Source organism: Erinaceus europaeus, chromosome 6 (genome assembly GCF_950295315.1).
Source record: "Erinaceus europaeus chromosome 6, mEriEur2.1, whole genome shotgun sequence".
In the NCBI taxonomy this organism is placed as follows: domain Eukaryota; kingdom Metazoa; phylum Chordata; class Mammalia; order Eulipotyphla; family Erinaceidae; genus Erinaceus; species Erinaceus europaeus.
In genome coordinates this window covers 34,881,472-34,897,637 of record NC_080167.1, presented here as the reverse complement: position 1 = coordinate 34,897,637, position 16,166 = coordinate 34,881,472, and the positions used below count along the sequence as shown (strand labels likewise).

At 41.5% G+C, this 16,166-nt stretch overlaps 1 protein-coding gene across 1 annotated transcript in view; it reads left to right on the top strand.

The window, feature by feature from the left end:
• Window positions 1-16,166, top strand: part of GALNT2 (polypeptide N-acetylgalactosaminyltransferase 2) — a 291,717-nt gene that overhangs the window by 139,155 nt on the left and 136,396 nt on the right. Inside the window, exon 2 of the mRNA XM_007535130.3 lies at window positions 15,684-15,777. Within this exon, the coding sequence (XP_007535192.1) occupies window positions 15,684-15,777 (94 nt within the window). The remainder of the gene's footprint in view (window positions 1-15,683; window positions 15,778-16,166) is intronic.

Sequence of the window (16,166 nt, the reverse complement as noted above, 5' to 3'; positions counted from 1 at the left end):
TTGAAGACAGTGGTAGCTCTGTGACATTTTGAATCATGAGAGATCTTAGGCCAGAGACTTTCAGATTTATGATCCTTAGAAGCTATATAACACAGTAACTATTTATTGTTTTGAGGGGAATTTATTTTGCAGCAGTCTCTGAGCCTTTGTCCTTATCTGGGAAGTGAAAGGTTGGATTAAATAGTGTCTTTTTTTTTTTTCCTTTTTTTAAATATTTTTTTTATTTAAGAAAGGATTAATTAACAAAACCATAGGGTAGGAGGGGTACAACTCCACACAATACCCACCACCCAATCTCCATATCCCACCCCCTCCCCTGATAGCTTTCCCATTCTCTATCCCTTTGGGAGTATGAACCTATGGTCATTGAGGGTTGCAGATGGTAGAAGGTCTGGCTTCTGTAATTGCTTCCCCGCTGAACATGGGCGTTGACTGGTCAGTCCATACTCCCAGTCTGCCTCTCTCTTTCCCTAGTAGGGTGTGTCTCTGGGGAAGCTGAGCTCCAGGACACATTGGTGGGGTCTTCAATCCAGGGAAGCCTGGCTAGCATCCTGATGGCATCTGGAACCTGGTGATTGAAAAGAGAGTTAACATACAAAGCCAAACAAATTGTTGAGCAATCATGGACCCAAAGCTTGGAATAGTGGAAAGGAAGTGTTAGGGAGGTACTCACTGCAAACTCTAGTGTACTTCTGCTTTCAGGTATATATTTTGCAGTAGTTTATGGATACGTGTGAACATAAGCTCTCTCTCACAGGAACTGGTGTATATATAGGTTTTGGGACTTTGTTAGAAAGTGAACCACCTGAGATGAAATTAGAGTGTACTATAAAAGGAAAGGTCTCACCCGAGTAATGAAGCTGAAGGGTTGTCATTCCACACGTGAAGTCTCTGGACACAGTATGAGGTGAAGCATGTTGAGGTGGCAATCGTTGCGTTGGTTAGGTTGTGATCGGCGGATGCAATATTATTTGGTATGGATTGGGAGAGGCATACGGGAAAGTGGGCCCTATCCAAGGGTTCCAGGTCTGGGGGAAGTAGGGGCTCCATAGTGGAGATGTGAGGTTCCTGCTGTCTTAGGGTTCAAAAAGACAATCGATAGTTAATGTTATCATTACATTATTTGGTAATTGGGTTAACTTTGAAAAGTCCTTTTGTTATGGTTTGCTGTACAGTACCCAGTATCTTGTATATAGCTGTGCTATTGGATGCTTCTAAGGGGTTTAGATTTAATGGTATTTATATACTTTTCCTGTATTTGGGAGCTACTCTCTGCCCTTTTCCAGCTTTCTAGTCTTATTGCCAAGTCTGATACGGTCCTCCCAAGATAATACTTTTTTTTTTTATTTAATTTTTTATTTATAAAAAGGAAGCATTGACAAAAACATAGGATAAGAGGGGTATAAATTCACACAATTCCCACCACAAGAACCCTGTATCCATCCTCTCCCCTGATAGCTTTCCTATTCTTTAACCCTCTGGGAGTATGGACCCAAGGTCATTGTGGGATGCAGAAAGTAGAAGGTCTGGCTTCTGTAATTGCTTCCCCACTGAACATGGGCATTGACAAGTTGATCCATACTCCCAGCCTGTTTCTCTTTCCCTAGTGGGAAAGGACTCTGGGGAAGCGGATCTCCAGGACACATTAGTGGAGTTCCAAGACAGGACTTTTAACCTACCTGAATGTTAGCTGTTTAGGCAAGGCAAAAATTAGTAAAGTCACAGGCCTATCAGAAGATACCTAAAATAGATTTCCTAGATTCTTCCAACGCAAGAACCCCAAATTTCATCTGCTATACTCTTACCTTTCAATTCCTAATTATAAAACAGTTTGTTTTGCATTATATCTTAATGTTTTTCAGCCACCAAGTTGCAGATGTTACCATGATGCCAACCTGACTTCCCTAGGCCAATGACCTCACCAATGAGTCCTGGAACCCCACCTCCCCAAAATCCTACCCCACAGCTTAGTGAGTGAAGCTAGTAAAGTCAGTCCAAGTGAAGAGGGTAAGAATTTTTTTTCTAATTTCATTTATTTTTGAACAGAGATCATAAGACCACCTCCAAACTTGATATTGTGAGAATACAAAAGAAATATAAATCACTCCTCTGTTCCCAGAGCAACCAAAATGTTTTTATCTGCCAAACACAAAATGGGTAGAAATTAACGTAAAATGCTTTAGTATCTATTAAACAGGAGTACTAATGCAAGTGTGGACCTCAAGGCATTTAACCTTGGAAACTAATGTTACAGAAAGTTAAGTTGCTTACTCAGACTTCCATAGTCAGTCATTGGCAAAATCATAATGGGAACTCAACACTTTGGCCTAGTTCAGGGCCCTTTCTAGTGTGCCATTCTTTTTATTTGTCCCTTAAATGGTGTTATGTCCCACCACACTTGGACCATATCTTATTGCTCACACCTTCTTAATAATCTTGTGAGTTATGTCTTTCTAAAACTTCAGATGTGTGCCATCATCAGTTTTTTAGATACATTCTCTCAATATATTAATATTTCCAGAGTAAGTTATTTACTTTTTTTTCTTTATTGGGGGATTAATGGTCAGCTGTAAAATACAGTAATTGGTACATGTATAATATTTTTCTGTTTTCCACTTAACAATTCTCACTTCCCACCTACGTCTTCCTCCATCATCTTGCACCAGGACTTGAACACTCTCTACCCCACCTCACCCACCCCACTTCAGAGTCCTTTACTTTGTGCTGGGGCTCACCTGGAGTGGCTCCAACCAGGGGGTAAGCCTCGGACCCTCCCTCACTGGCTCTAGAGGCCACGTAAATTCAGAAAAAGGCATCAGGGAACATTCTGGTATGAACATTCGTTTATTGGGAGAAGAGTATAGGTCATTATACTGAGTTAAACAAAGGACATTTTCCACATATGTCAGAGATTACAGGTTTCTTAAAAGTCAACTTGCCCCTATGGTAGGGGGCTGGTATGACAAGAATTGATGAGGTACATAAAGGTCAAAACAATTAGTTTCCATGTTGCAGGCAAGTTAATTGTCCAAAGGTATTTAAGAGAAGCATAGGGGTTAAACCAGTAAGGTGAGGTAGAGAAAAAGAAAAAGCTTAATGTAAATAACAGATATCAAAGGACACAAGAAAATAGATTTTGGGGCTTTTCATTGGTGTTGGGGGTGTATGATAGAGTGTGTTCTCATTTATGATCAAAAGATGAAGTGGATGTGTGAACTTTGAGTGAACCCTAAAGCAGGCAACCATTTGGCCTGCTAGCAGGGGGAACTAAGTGTGAGAGGCTTGTAGGCTGTCTGTGAGCTTGAGAGACTAACAAGGAGAAACTGAGTCTGGGAGACTTTTCCCTCTTGGCTCATCTCTATAAGGAGAGAGGCTAACAAAGTGGGGTGTCTTTCTAGACCTCCATCCAAGGATGGGAGAGCTCCCTTAAGCTCTACCAAGCTTTCACATAGTCCCACATTTCTTCTTCTTTTCTTTTATTAATGAACAGTGTCTATGGGTCTATGTCAGCAAAGGATGTCATGTCTGTCATAGAAATAGCAGTGTAAGGATGAACAGAAACCCTTTAAACTGTAACGTTGATAATGTCATGTATGCGCTTTTTTAGGAATTAAATGAGGCAAGGAATAATCAGTAACAGAACTATAATAGCCATCAAGGGGCCTAGGGGAGGCAATAGACAAGAAGTTAGAGGAGAAGAAAATTAAGAGTTAGTACCTAAAGAGGAAAAGGAATTCTTAATATCAAGGCTAAGCTTATGCAAGGTATCACCATTTTGTTCTACAAATCCAGTTTCATTTATGAAAAAGCAACATTCTTCTTGAAGTGCTAAATAAAGACTGCCCTGTTCAGTGAAAATCAAGTCCAAACCATGATGGTTCTGAAGTACCACCTTGGCAAGGGAGTTTATCTATGGAGATACTCCAAACTGTCAGAGGTGAAGTCAATGGACTGATGAAGTTGATTCTCAATGAGTCCAGCAGTATAGAGAGATTGTCGCAAATCACCACCAAGCCCAAGAGAAGCCGATGACCAGGGGGAGAAACAGCACGTCTGGTCCTCGGGTGGGACATCAGCTAATGGAATTCTTCATAGAGAATTAGCTGTGGAACAAGGGAAACTAGGAGGCAAGGACCAGGTAGAGAAGAATTGACACACAAAGGAGGTGCATACACATTAAAAGTCAAGGTGAGGTTCCTTGAACATTGAGGAACATTGGGAGAAAATGAAGAAGTCAATAGACATGTAAGAATGAAGTCAGAGGGAGTCAGACGGTGGCTCAGCAAGTAGCGGTTTAAGAGCACGTGGCACAAAGCGTAAGGACCTGCAGAGGGGTCCTGTTTCGAGCCCCTGGCTCCCCACCTGCAGGGGAGTTGCTTCACAAGCGGTGAAGTTGGTCTGCAGGTATCTATGTTTCTCTCCCCCTCTGTCTTCCCCTCCTCTCTCCATTTCTCTCTGTACTATCCAACAACAATGACATCAATAACCACAACAAGGGCAACAAAAGGGAAAATAAATAAATATTAAAAATGTAAAAAAAAAATGAAGTCAGAACTAATAGCTTTTGTGTAGAGAGGAATTGAGGTAAGTGGTCAGTAGAGAGAGAGGACTTGGGTATGCTGCTGAGGTTGGCTGGAGTATATACTGGCATGGTGCCCTTTCTGGTAAGGAATTCGCCAACAGGGACTCTGGAAGGGTGGCTGGCTTTGCCAGTGAGATATAATAGGTAGGCAATTCGAATTTTTGTAAATATTGAAAAGGCTTCGTATAGTTACTCTAACACTTTAGCCAACTGAATATTGAGGGGGGCATTCCCCCTCTTTTTTTCTTTAATTGAGCCTAAAGGTTATAGTATAGGGAATACTGTAATGAGAGTAATGTTCTAAAGGGAACAAAAATACGTCAAATGGGTATGTCTGTTGAAGCAAAATAGGAGAGCATGCGGCTCATAAGCTTTTTTGAGCTTTTTTCAGTCTGAGTTGTAGTCTACATGAATTTAAAAAAAGTATCACTTGAGACAAAAACATATTTTTGTTTACCAATCATGGGCAGCAGAGTCACATCAGTCTGCCAGGGAGCATTTTCTTTTATGCCACGGGGGTTAACCCCGGGAGTCAAAATAGCAGGTATCTTAATTAAACTAGCAAAGAAGGAGCCAGTAAAGTGCTCTCACTATGGCAGGGCAAGAGTTAAAAATCAAGAGGCTTGTAAAAGTGATTTTAGGAGTCAGCACACATCCATAAATAAAATATGTGAAAAGGAAACTTTTTTTGTAGTTTAAAATCTTACCATATGAGCAGTTGGTTCTTCATGTGAAGACTATATCTGTAATCATTTAATGATGAGGAAGAAAACTTGTACCAAGTTAGAAGTTCACTAGAATTGATGACTCAATGGTTAGAATTCGCTTAAGTATCTTCATATGATACACACTCTAGTCCAAGTTCTGCTTTTTTTCTTTCTGTTCTTATTTCTTCTGTGAATGGGATCATCCTATATTCATCTCTCTCTTTCTGGATTATCACACTTAACTTGATTCCTTCAAGCTCCATCCAAGATGAGATGAAGAAAGTGAATCATGATTTTCTTAGCTGAGTAGTATCTATACACACACACACACCACAACTTACTCAGCCACTCATCTGTTGTTGTATGCTCTCCCCCGCCAGGAAAATTGGGTTAGTCCTGCTAGTTTGGCGGGCCCACTTGTCCCCACCCCCAAGGTACCCCGACAGAGTTCGAGAGTCCCAGAGTTAGAGAGTTGTAGGCACCGCCACGGGGGAAGGAGGCAGCAGAGTTCTGTTTGGTGATTAGTTTGGGTTAGTTTATGAATCGTTGTTCCTCAGTAAAGAAATACAGCTTCCCTGCCCAGCCGTGTGTCTTCGAGTCTCTGTTACCCACCTGTGAAGCTAGCCCAGCCAGCTGGAGCCTCTGAAAATAAACAACAAAGTTGGGGCCCATTTGTTGTTTATTTTCGGAGGCTCCAGCTGGCCGGGCTAGCTTCACAGGTGGGTAACAGAGACTCATGGACACACGGCTGGGCAGGGAAGCTGTATTTCTTTATTCAAGAACAATGATTCATAAACTAAACCAAACTAATCACCAAACAGAACTCTCCTGCCTCCTTCCCCCACGGCGGCGCCCAGAACTCTCGAACTCTGGAACTCTCTTGGGGTTCCTTGGGGTGGGGACAAGCGGGACCACGAAACTAGCAGGACTGAACCAATTTTCTTGGCAGGGGGAGAGCCAGAACAAACCAATGTAAAGCGTACAACAATTCCCCCTTTTCTTTTTAACTAAATGACTACAGTATCAGGGGTACGGGGTGAACAGAAAACTATATCATACAGGCATTTTTTTTAAAAGAAACTGGCACAAACATGGAGAAACATGTAAGCAAATAACAAGAACCAGTGTGCTGCCAAGGGAAGGACTGAGGGGGCCATTTTTTTGCCTTTGTGGGCAAAACTTTATCAGCTTAAAAAAAAACATTTCTTGCCTCTGGGGGGCGTACATGTCTCAACAGACATTTGCATGGAGACGGGGAACGGCCTAGAGTCCCAAAGGCAGCTGGCTGCAATTTACTTACTATGAAACAAAACCTGTTGTTAGCATAACCATAGCGCAATCTAACGTTCTAATAGAGAAGGAATTTGAGACTTTTACATATCAACAATGTCTTTTTAACCTTTTGTTACACCCATTCAAGATGGAGACACACCCTAGGTGTGCGCAGGAAAGAAAACCTCAGGCATGAGAATAATTAGCATAGCCATTGTGTAATCTACCATTTCTAATAGAGAAGGTAATCGAGAGTTTTACATATCAACAAGTCTATTTAACCTTTTGTTACACCCACTTGAGATGGAGACACACCTTAGGTGTGCGCAGGTTTTGTTTAGACCAACTTAGTTAAAATATATTGATTGTTAACTAATTTTTTTTTCTTTTCCCTCCAGGGTTATTGCTGGGCTCGGTGCCTGCACCATGAATCCACCGCTCCTGGAGGCCATTTTTTCTTCCTTTTGTTGCCCTTGTTGTTGTAGCCTCTTTGTGATTTTTATTATTGCCATTGTTGATGCTGTTTGTTGTTGGATAGAACAGAGAGAAATGGAGAGAGGAGGGGAAGACAGAGGGGGAGAGAAAGATAGACACCTGCAGACCTACTTCACCGCTTGTGAAGCGACTCCCCTGCAGGTGGGGAGCCAGGGGCTCGAACCGGGATCCTTACGCCATTTTTTTGTCTCTATGGGCATATATATAATATAGGTTTCTGTTCACCCCACACCCCTGATACTGTGGTCATTTAGTTAAAAAGAAAAGGGGGAATTGTTGTATGCTCTCCCCCTGCCAAGAAAATTGGTTCAGTCCTGCTAGTTTTCGCGGGCCCGCTTGTCCCCACCCCAAGGAACCCCGAGAGAGTTCCAGAGTGCAAGAGTGCAAGAGTTCTTGGCACCGCCACAGGGGAAGGATGCAGGAGAGTTCTGTTTGGTGATTAGTTTGGTTTAGTTTATGAATCATTGTTCCTGAATAAAGAAATAACAACAATTAATACACAAGGAGAGAAACCTTTGTTACGAAGACATGTCATTTTAAACACGAATTTAGATCTGTACTGTCTTAGTTGTTGGGGGGGTCACCATCTGGAGGTGGCCTCCCGCGCAGCTCCACTTCAAGGAATTGTAGGTTGCGATCTCTGCACGAATCTCTGCATACTCCAGCTTGTCTGCCTTCAGACCGGAGCTGAGGATCTCGGCCAGGGTGCCCAGTTTCGGCAGGGAGCCCGGGGTGTCCGGGAGGTCCGGGATCGGTCCAGAATGCATAGCACATACAAGGCGGGCGGGCCAGCCTTGTAGAAGGTGCAGGCCGAGGTGCCCAGGGGTGGCGGCCATGATAGGCTGCCGTGGCCCTGCCCCATGGCCCTGCCATGTCTGCTGTCCTGCTCGCAGTGGCCTAGCAGCGTGGAGGGATCACGCGTCCAGTGCCCTGCGCCACGCAGTGGAGAGCCGGCTCTTGTGGGCTGGCCTGCGTGTTGGCATTGGGCTCCTGCGTGTTGGCATCAGGCTCCAGCGTGTTGGCATTGGGCTCCTGCGTGTTGGCATCGGGCTTCTGCGGGCTGCGGGGCTGCGGGCGCGGTGCGCGGGGTTGTCTGGGCGTGGCCGGCTGGCTGGCTGGCTGGGTGGCTGCTCCACCATGTGGAACCAGCAGCTCCGCGCCGCGCCTCTCGCCTCTCGCCCGCTGGCTCCTCCCGACTCAGCTGGCTGTTCTGAGTGCGCCCGAGTGAGTGGAAACCACAGTGGTCCAGAGATAAATGTTCCAGAAACAGCAAAACAGTCTCGTGAAGAAAGGAGAGGCATTTGGAGATCTCTTCACAAGCAGAAGAGAAGGCCATAGTACATAGGTAGCCAAATTGTCTTCACTTATCTGAGAGATGCACAGGTCAGGTCCATGTGGGTGCCACTTGTTGTTTATTTTCGGAGGCTCCAGCTGGCCGGGCTAGCTTCACAGGTGGGTAACAGAGACTCGTGGACACACGGCTGGGCAGGGAAGCTGTATTTCTTTATTGAGGAACAACGATTCATAAACTAAACCAAACTAATCACCAAACAGAACTCTCCTGCCTCCTTCCCCCACGGCGGTGCCCAGAACTCTCGAACTCTGGAACTCTCTTGGGGTTCCTTGGGGCGGGGACAAGCTGGCCCGCGAAACTAGCAGGACTGAACCAATTTTCTTGGCAGGGGGAGAGCTAGAACAAACCAATGTAAAGCATACAACAATCTGTTGTTGGACACCTAGGTTTGTTCCAAGTTTTTACTATTACAGATGGTGCTGCTATCAACATAGGTATACACAGATCTTTTTGGATAATTGTGTTTGGGTCATTGGGATATATCCCCAGGAGAGGAATTTCAAGGTCATAGAGTAGGATTATTTCTAACTTTCTGAGAGTTCTCCAGACTGCTCTCCACAGTAGTGCAGGAGGGTTCCTTTGCCCCTACAACCTGTTCAGCATTTGTTATTATTTTTTCTCATGTATGATATTCTCACTGGAGTGAAGTGGTTATCTCATTGTTGTTTTTAAATAAAGATGTTTCTTAGACAATGATTTGGACCATTTTTTCATATATTTGTTGGCCATTTGAATATCATCTTTGGTGAATATTCTGTACATATTCTCTCCATTTTTGGATGGCATCATTGTTTATTTGTTGCTGAGTTTAGTGAACTCTACATATTTGGATTATTAACCTCTTGTCTGATATATGGCATGCAAAGATCTCCCATTCTGTAAGGGGTCTCTTTGGGTGGTGATTTCTTTAGCTGTGCAGAAGCTTTTTTGATTTGATTAAGAGTCATTAATTTATTTTTTCTTAGTCTTCCATGCAATTGGATTCATGTCATTTAAGATGGCTTTAAGATTTAAATGGAAAAGAATTATTCCAGTATTATCCTCAAGTATTTAATAATTTCTGGTCTAACATCCAAATCCTTGGTCCATCTGGAATTTAATTTTGTGTCAGAGGTGAAATGTAGTGGCTCAGTTTTCGTTATTTTGCATGTTTCAAGCGAATTTTCCTAACACCATTTGTTGAAGAGATTCTTCACTCCCCATTTACTAGTCTGAGCACCTTTGTCAAATATTAGAAGTCCATAGGTGTGAGGGCTTATTTGTGGGTTCTCAATTCTGTTCCATTGGTCAGTGTGTCTGTTTTTGTGTATCTGGAGTGAGGTGGTATCTCAATGTTGTCTTTGTTTGCATTTCTCTGACAATCAGAGACCTGGAGCAATTTTTCATGTGTTTGTTACCCTTTTGGATCTCTTCTGTAGTGACTGTTCTGTTCATATCCTCTGCCCATTTTTGGATGGGGTCATTTGCTTTTTTGGTGCTAAGTTTGCTGAGCTCTTTGTATATTTTGGTCTCTTGTCTGATGTATGGCATGTGAAGATCTCCCTTTCTGTGAAGGGTCTCCTTGTTTGTGTGACAGTTTCTTTGGCTGTGCAGAAGTTTTTCAATTTGATGTAGTCTCATTGATTTGTTTTTGCTTTAGTTTTCCTTGCAATTGGGTTTGTATCATCAAAGATGACCTTGAGGTTTAGGTGGGAAATGTTCCACCAATGTTTTCCTCTAAGTATTTGATAGTTTCTGGTCTAACATCCAGACCCTTGATCCATTTGCAGTTGATTTTTATTTCTGGTGAGATAAGGTGGTTCATTTTCATTCTTCTGCATGTTTCAACCCAGTTTTCCCAGCACCATTTATTGAAGAGAGCCTCCTTCTTCCATTTAATACTTTGGGCCCCCTTATCAAAGATTAGTTGTCCTTAGGTGTGGGGGTTTAGTTCTGGGCATTTAATTCTGTTCCACTGGTCTGTGTGCCTTTTTTTGTTCCAGTACCATGCTGTTTTGATGATGCTGTCCTTATAATATAGTTTGAGGTCTGAGAGTGTAATGCCTCCATTTCTGATTCTTTTCATCAAGATTATTTTGGCAATTCTGATGTTTTTTGGTTCCAGATAAATGACTATAGTTTATATTCTATTCTTTTAAAGAAGCTTGGTGGAACTTTGATGGGTATTGCATTAAATTTGTATATTGCTCTGGGGAGAATATTCATTTTGATGATATTTATTCTTCCAATCCATGAGCATGGGATATCTTTCCATTTATTGGTATCATTTTCTATTTCCTTGAATAGTGACTCATAGTTTTCAGTATACAAGTCTTTGAGTTCTTTGGTCAGCATTATTCCTAGGTTTTTATTGATTTTGCTGCAACAGTGAATGGGAGTGATTTCTGGATGTCTTCTTCAGATTTAGTGTTTGCATAGAGAAATGCAACTGATTTTTGTGCATTGATTTTGTAGCCTGACACCTTGCTATATTGCCTAATAACTTCCAGTAGTTTTCTGCTGGATTCTTTAGGTTTTTCTATGTATACTATCATATTATCTGCAAATAGTGAGAGCTTGACTTCTTCCCTTCCAATCTGTATTCCTTTGATTTCTTTCTCTTGCCTGATTGCTATGGCAAGAACTTCCAGTACTATGTTGAAGAATAATGGTGATAGTGGACAGCCCTGTCTAGTCCCCGATCTGAGGAGGAATGCTTTCAGCTTCTGTCCATTGAGTATGATGTTGGCTGTAGGTTTGATATATAGGGAATCCACTGTCTTGAGGAATTTCCCATCTATTCCCAATTTTTGTAGTGTTTTGAGCATGAGTGGGTGTTGGATTTTGTCAAAGGCTTTCTCTGCATCTATTGAGATAATCATGTGGTGTTTGGGTTTACTTTTATTGATGTGGTGAATGACATTGATTGACTTACGTATGTTGGACCAACCTTGCATTCCTGGGATAAATCACAGCTGGTCATGATGAACAATCTTTTTTATATACTGTTGTATCCGGTTGGCCAAGATCTTGTTTAATATTTTGGCATCTGTGTTCATCAGAGATATTGGTCTGTAATTTTCCTTTTTTGTTGTGTCCCTATCTCTTTTGGTATCAGGGTTATGTTTGTTTCATAGAAGGTGGAATGGTGTGCTCCTGTCCCTTTGATTTTTGTGGAAAATCTTTAGAAGTATAAGTATTAACTGTTTCCTGATGGTGTTGTAGAATTCATTTGTGAAGCCAATGATCTGGGCCAGGACTTTTGTTGCTGGGAAGATTCTTAATAACTGTTTTGAAATCTTTGTGATTGGTACATTTAGGTTTTGTAGTTTTTCTTGGTTCAGTTTTGGAAGGGCATATGTTTCTAGGAATTCTATTTCTCCCAGATTCTTTAACTTGGTGGCGTATAGTTCTTCATAGATGTTTCGCATGATTTTCTGGATTTCTGTTTGTCAATTGTGAGATCTCCTCTATCCTTTATAATTCTATTTATTTGAGTCTTCTCCCTTTTTTTTTTTTTTTAGTGAGTCTGGCTAGGGGTTCGTCAATTTTACTTAATTTTTCAAAGAACCAGCATTTGGCTTCATTGATCTTTTGTATGGTTCTCTTATTTTCGATGTTGTTTATTTCTGCTCTTATTTTAAAGCTCATCCTCTGACTAATTCTATTTTATGCTTCTGTTAATCTGATTTTCCTTCCCTCAGCTTCTTTCTTCAGTTCAGTTATAGTATTAGCTTGTTCAGCTAGTTGGCCTTTTAGTTCAGCTGTTTTCAGCTTTCAGTTCTCTAATTACCTTGAGGTAGCTTGTATTTTCTTTGAGTTTATCCTCTGTTGTTTCCCTAATTCTTATAGCCCTTTACTCCATAGTAGTTTTCATTTTTGTGATTATTTGGTTTACTATTGCTTGCATACTTTTCTTATCTATGGTTACTTCTGACTGATTTGGAGTTTCTTCTGGGTTCCAGTTCTGATTGTGACAACAGTTTTATTTGCTCTTGATTTATCCATTTTTTTAATTGATGTGGTTTTTATTTTTCTGTTCTTTCATTCTTCAGTTATTGTGTTTGAGTACATGCCACGCTATACTAAAGACCTTTATGATAAGTGCAGTCACTAACCTCAGAAATTACAGCAATAGTAACTGAGGCAAGGATTGATGCAGTTTAACCAATACCATTTAGCCAAACAATACCTCCAGTCCAAGAAAAAATAGCAACCAAAGGAAAAAGAAAGAGACTGGAAAAAGGGGGGAGCAAGAGTAGACAATTATGCAATTCTACTGTCCACTATAAATTCTAGGGATAGAAAGGGGAGAACGGGAAGTAGAGAAGACCCACACACATCGATTCTACTTCAAATCAGATTTCTTCCCCTAAATAATTCATAAGCGAGTATCAGTGAATTCAGAAAAAGGAGTAAGGAAGAAAAGAATAAATAAAATTTTAGAAAAAGGAAAGAAGAAAGAAAGAAGAGAAAAGCAAGAGCAGTGAAAGGAGTTTTTATTTTATTTTATTTTTCATTAGCTAGGAGGAGTGAAAAAGGAGAGTAGAGAGAAGAAGTATAGAGAAACAAGTTCCTCTCACAATGGATAGGACACCCAGTCTCCTAGCAATGGAAAAAACAACAACAGTTAATTTTGGTCAACCTGAAGAAGTTGGATGGAAAAGAGATATAAGTATATAATAGTAGTAGTAATAAAATGGAGTAGAAAACTCCTAACAGTCAATCTGTAGCTTGGACTGCTCAATTGGCTGCAGACATCCTGGACAAAGACAGCCAATTGTGAGAGGAATCCAAAAACCCCTCAGGGTAGTCTTTGCCAGGCATGGATGAGACTCTGATTGGTCAGGTATTTTGTTACTCAAATAGAGCTCCTGCCACTTTAACAAAAGTGAGAAGTTAAAGAAAGAGGGTTGGAATAACACCCCTGATGAGCCAGGAATCTTGTTAAAGAAAATAGCTCAGCAGGGAGCCTTCTATGAGTTGCTCACCTGCCCCTGAGGGCTGGTATTGGGGGGGTGAGCTCATAAATAAGGGATTTTCCTTTGTTCTCCTGACCTCAGTTTGTCAGCCCAAGAGAGAGTTATAGGTCTGTATTTTGGTGTCACTCTGACCAGCCTGTGTTCACCCTCTGACAGACAGCCCAATATCCTACCAGATCCAGTGGAATCTGGGTACAGGCAGGCTGCCTCTTGGACCTCCATATTAAGCCCTTAATTTGCAGCTCTGTTCTATTGACAGTCTGTCCTATTAGAGGATGCCCTAAAGCTTACTTGCCTTTTCTCCTGTCTTCACTACTGTCCAGTAGAATTAAATTATTTAACAAACTCTTAGGAGGGCTCAAATGAGCCCTTGCAGATAATCTGATCCTAGGAGGTATTTAAACCATCTAGGATATCTAGAGAGCTGCACTCCTGGTTTTAGCAAGTTTAGTTTAACTATTGAATTATTTTCTTTAAATTTCCAGGGGTTGCCAGAGTATTTCCATAGATTTGTAATTCAAACATAAAATGATGATAGGAATATATATACTTCTTTAGTAAATGGCATTTCCTCACTTTTCTCCCCTTCTATCTCTAACCCATTGAAAGTCCTGGAGATGGGAGTTTTCTCTCAGTTATGTTGTCCCCAGGACCCACCAGTATTCTAAATAATTTGTAATTATTAGTTACTTACAAAGACTATACTTGCAGGGATCAATTCTATAGTTTGTTTTAAAATTATAAAATATCAGGGATACAATTCCACACCATTCCCACCACCAGTGTTCTGTGTTCCCAATCTCTCCATTGGAAACTGCAGTGATTCTCTCAGGGTCACAGATATGGATTGGCTACTATTTCTATAACTAGCTATCTATCTGTATTTTTCCCAATTTTTCTGTGGTCCTGCCTTAGCTTCTATTTTAAACCACAGTTACACCTATTGCTACTTCCAAATGTTTTTTTTTTTTTTCCACTTCTTTCTGGGTCCTGATGGAATTGGGTTTCAGAGCCCTTAAGTCACGTTCCCCTAATATTTTTCCCCCCTCTGGGTGTATGGACTAAAATTCTTTTTTTTCAATTTTTGTTGCCCTTGTTGTTTTTATTGTTATTGTTGTCATTGCTGTTGTTGTTGGATAGGACAGAGAGAAATCGAGAAAGTAGGGAAAGACAGAGAGGGAGAGAGAAAGATAGACACATGCAGACCTGCTTGTGAAGTGACCCCCCCCCCCCCCCCCCGCAGGTGGCGAGCTTGGAGCTCAAACTGGGATCCTTACGCTGGTCTGTGCACTTTGTGCCATGTGCACTTAATCCGCTGAGCTGCAGCCTGGCCCCTGAACTAAAATTATTTTGGGGGTGCAGAAGGTAGGAGGTCTGGCTTCTGTAATTGCTTCTCCACTGAACATGGGCATTGGCAGATCAATCCATATGCCCAGCCTCTTTTTGTCTTTTGCTAGTCGGGTAGGGTGCCAGAGAGGTGAAGTTCTGGGGTACATTGATGAGGTCATCTTCCCATGGAGTTCAGGATGAAATCATAGTAGAATCCACAACTTCATGTCTAAAAGACAGTAAGTTATAGGCAGAACGAAATGTTTAATAAATAGGAACCAGAAAGTAGGGATAGAGCAGGTATAAATAGGGATTTTGGATGGTAAGAAGCTAGGAAGGCTATTTTAGTTACGTTCCTTAGGGCACATTTTAGTGATTTTTGCCTGAGCTTGATAGTTTGTTAACATAGATGTGGGCTAAAAATATTCTCTAGGAAGAAGTAGTCAGAGTTGAGAATAGAAGTAGAAAACTGGATTAGGGCAGAGAGTAGTTCCCAAACATGAAGTAAATATGTAAATGAAATTAACTCTTTACTATAGCAATGTGACCCAAGGCCCATGTATATTTATATTTAGCACAGGATCCTATGTAGCCTCTGAGTCCCAGTCAGTCTTAGTTCACAGTTCATGGTCATAGCTGGGAACATTCTAGGCTGCAGTCATTTCAGGATCAGTCTTCCTTGAGTGGCAGACTAGGCTGACTGACCCATCTCCCTTCAGAGAGTAGGGTAGTCCCTACCATTGCTACTTTATAGTGAAGGCAGGGTCCTGGAGAGGTTCTTGAAAGGTATTATGGTGACATTCCTGATGGAAGTGATCAGTGATAGCAGAGAGAGGTGTCTGTTAGATGATTAGGCCCATTGCATCTATGGGGGAATCCTAAGATTCCCTGACTTTGGCCTAAGACTCAGTGTTTACTGTACTGATGGTTGAAGGTGTACTTTAAAGTAGCATTAAATTCATGTGTTATCTTTTTCCCCCTAGGAGGACTGGAATGAAATTGACCCAATTAAAAAGAAAGACCTTCATCATAGCAATGGGGATGAGAAAGCACAAAGCATGGAGACCCTCCCTCCAGGTACTGTGTCAGCACACTAGTCTCCCATCAAGCCTCTGGGTGGCAGCTGGTGGTCTGGAAGTCATCTTGCTCACTGATTTTGACTGAGCTGAATATGTGTGTGGTGTGTGTGTGTTAGGGGGTGAGAGGATTAGAACATGCCTATTCAGTAGAAAATGAATTTCATTTTGCACTTGGAGAAAGCACTTTAAATATTGTTTTGTTACTTATCTTAGGGCCCATTAGCTAGTGATGACTTTTTAGTGGGTTGGAAGTAAAATGTGTTGAAAGAAGACAGGAAATACAGGATTAGCTATGGTTTTTATAGGTTTTCTTTGTCAGACAAGAGAAATTTCCTTTCTATTCCTTGCTTGTTCAAAATTTTTAGTCATGAAAAGGTGTTGCATTTT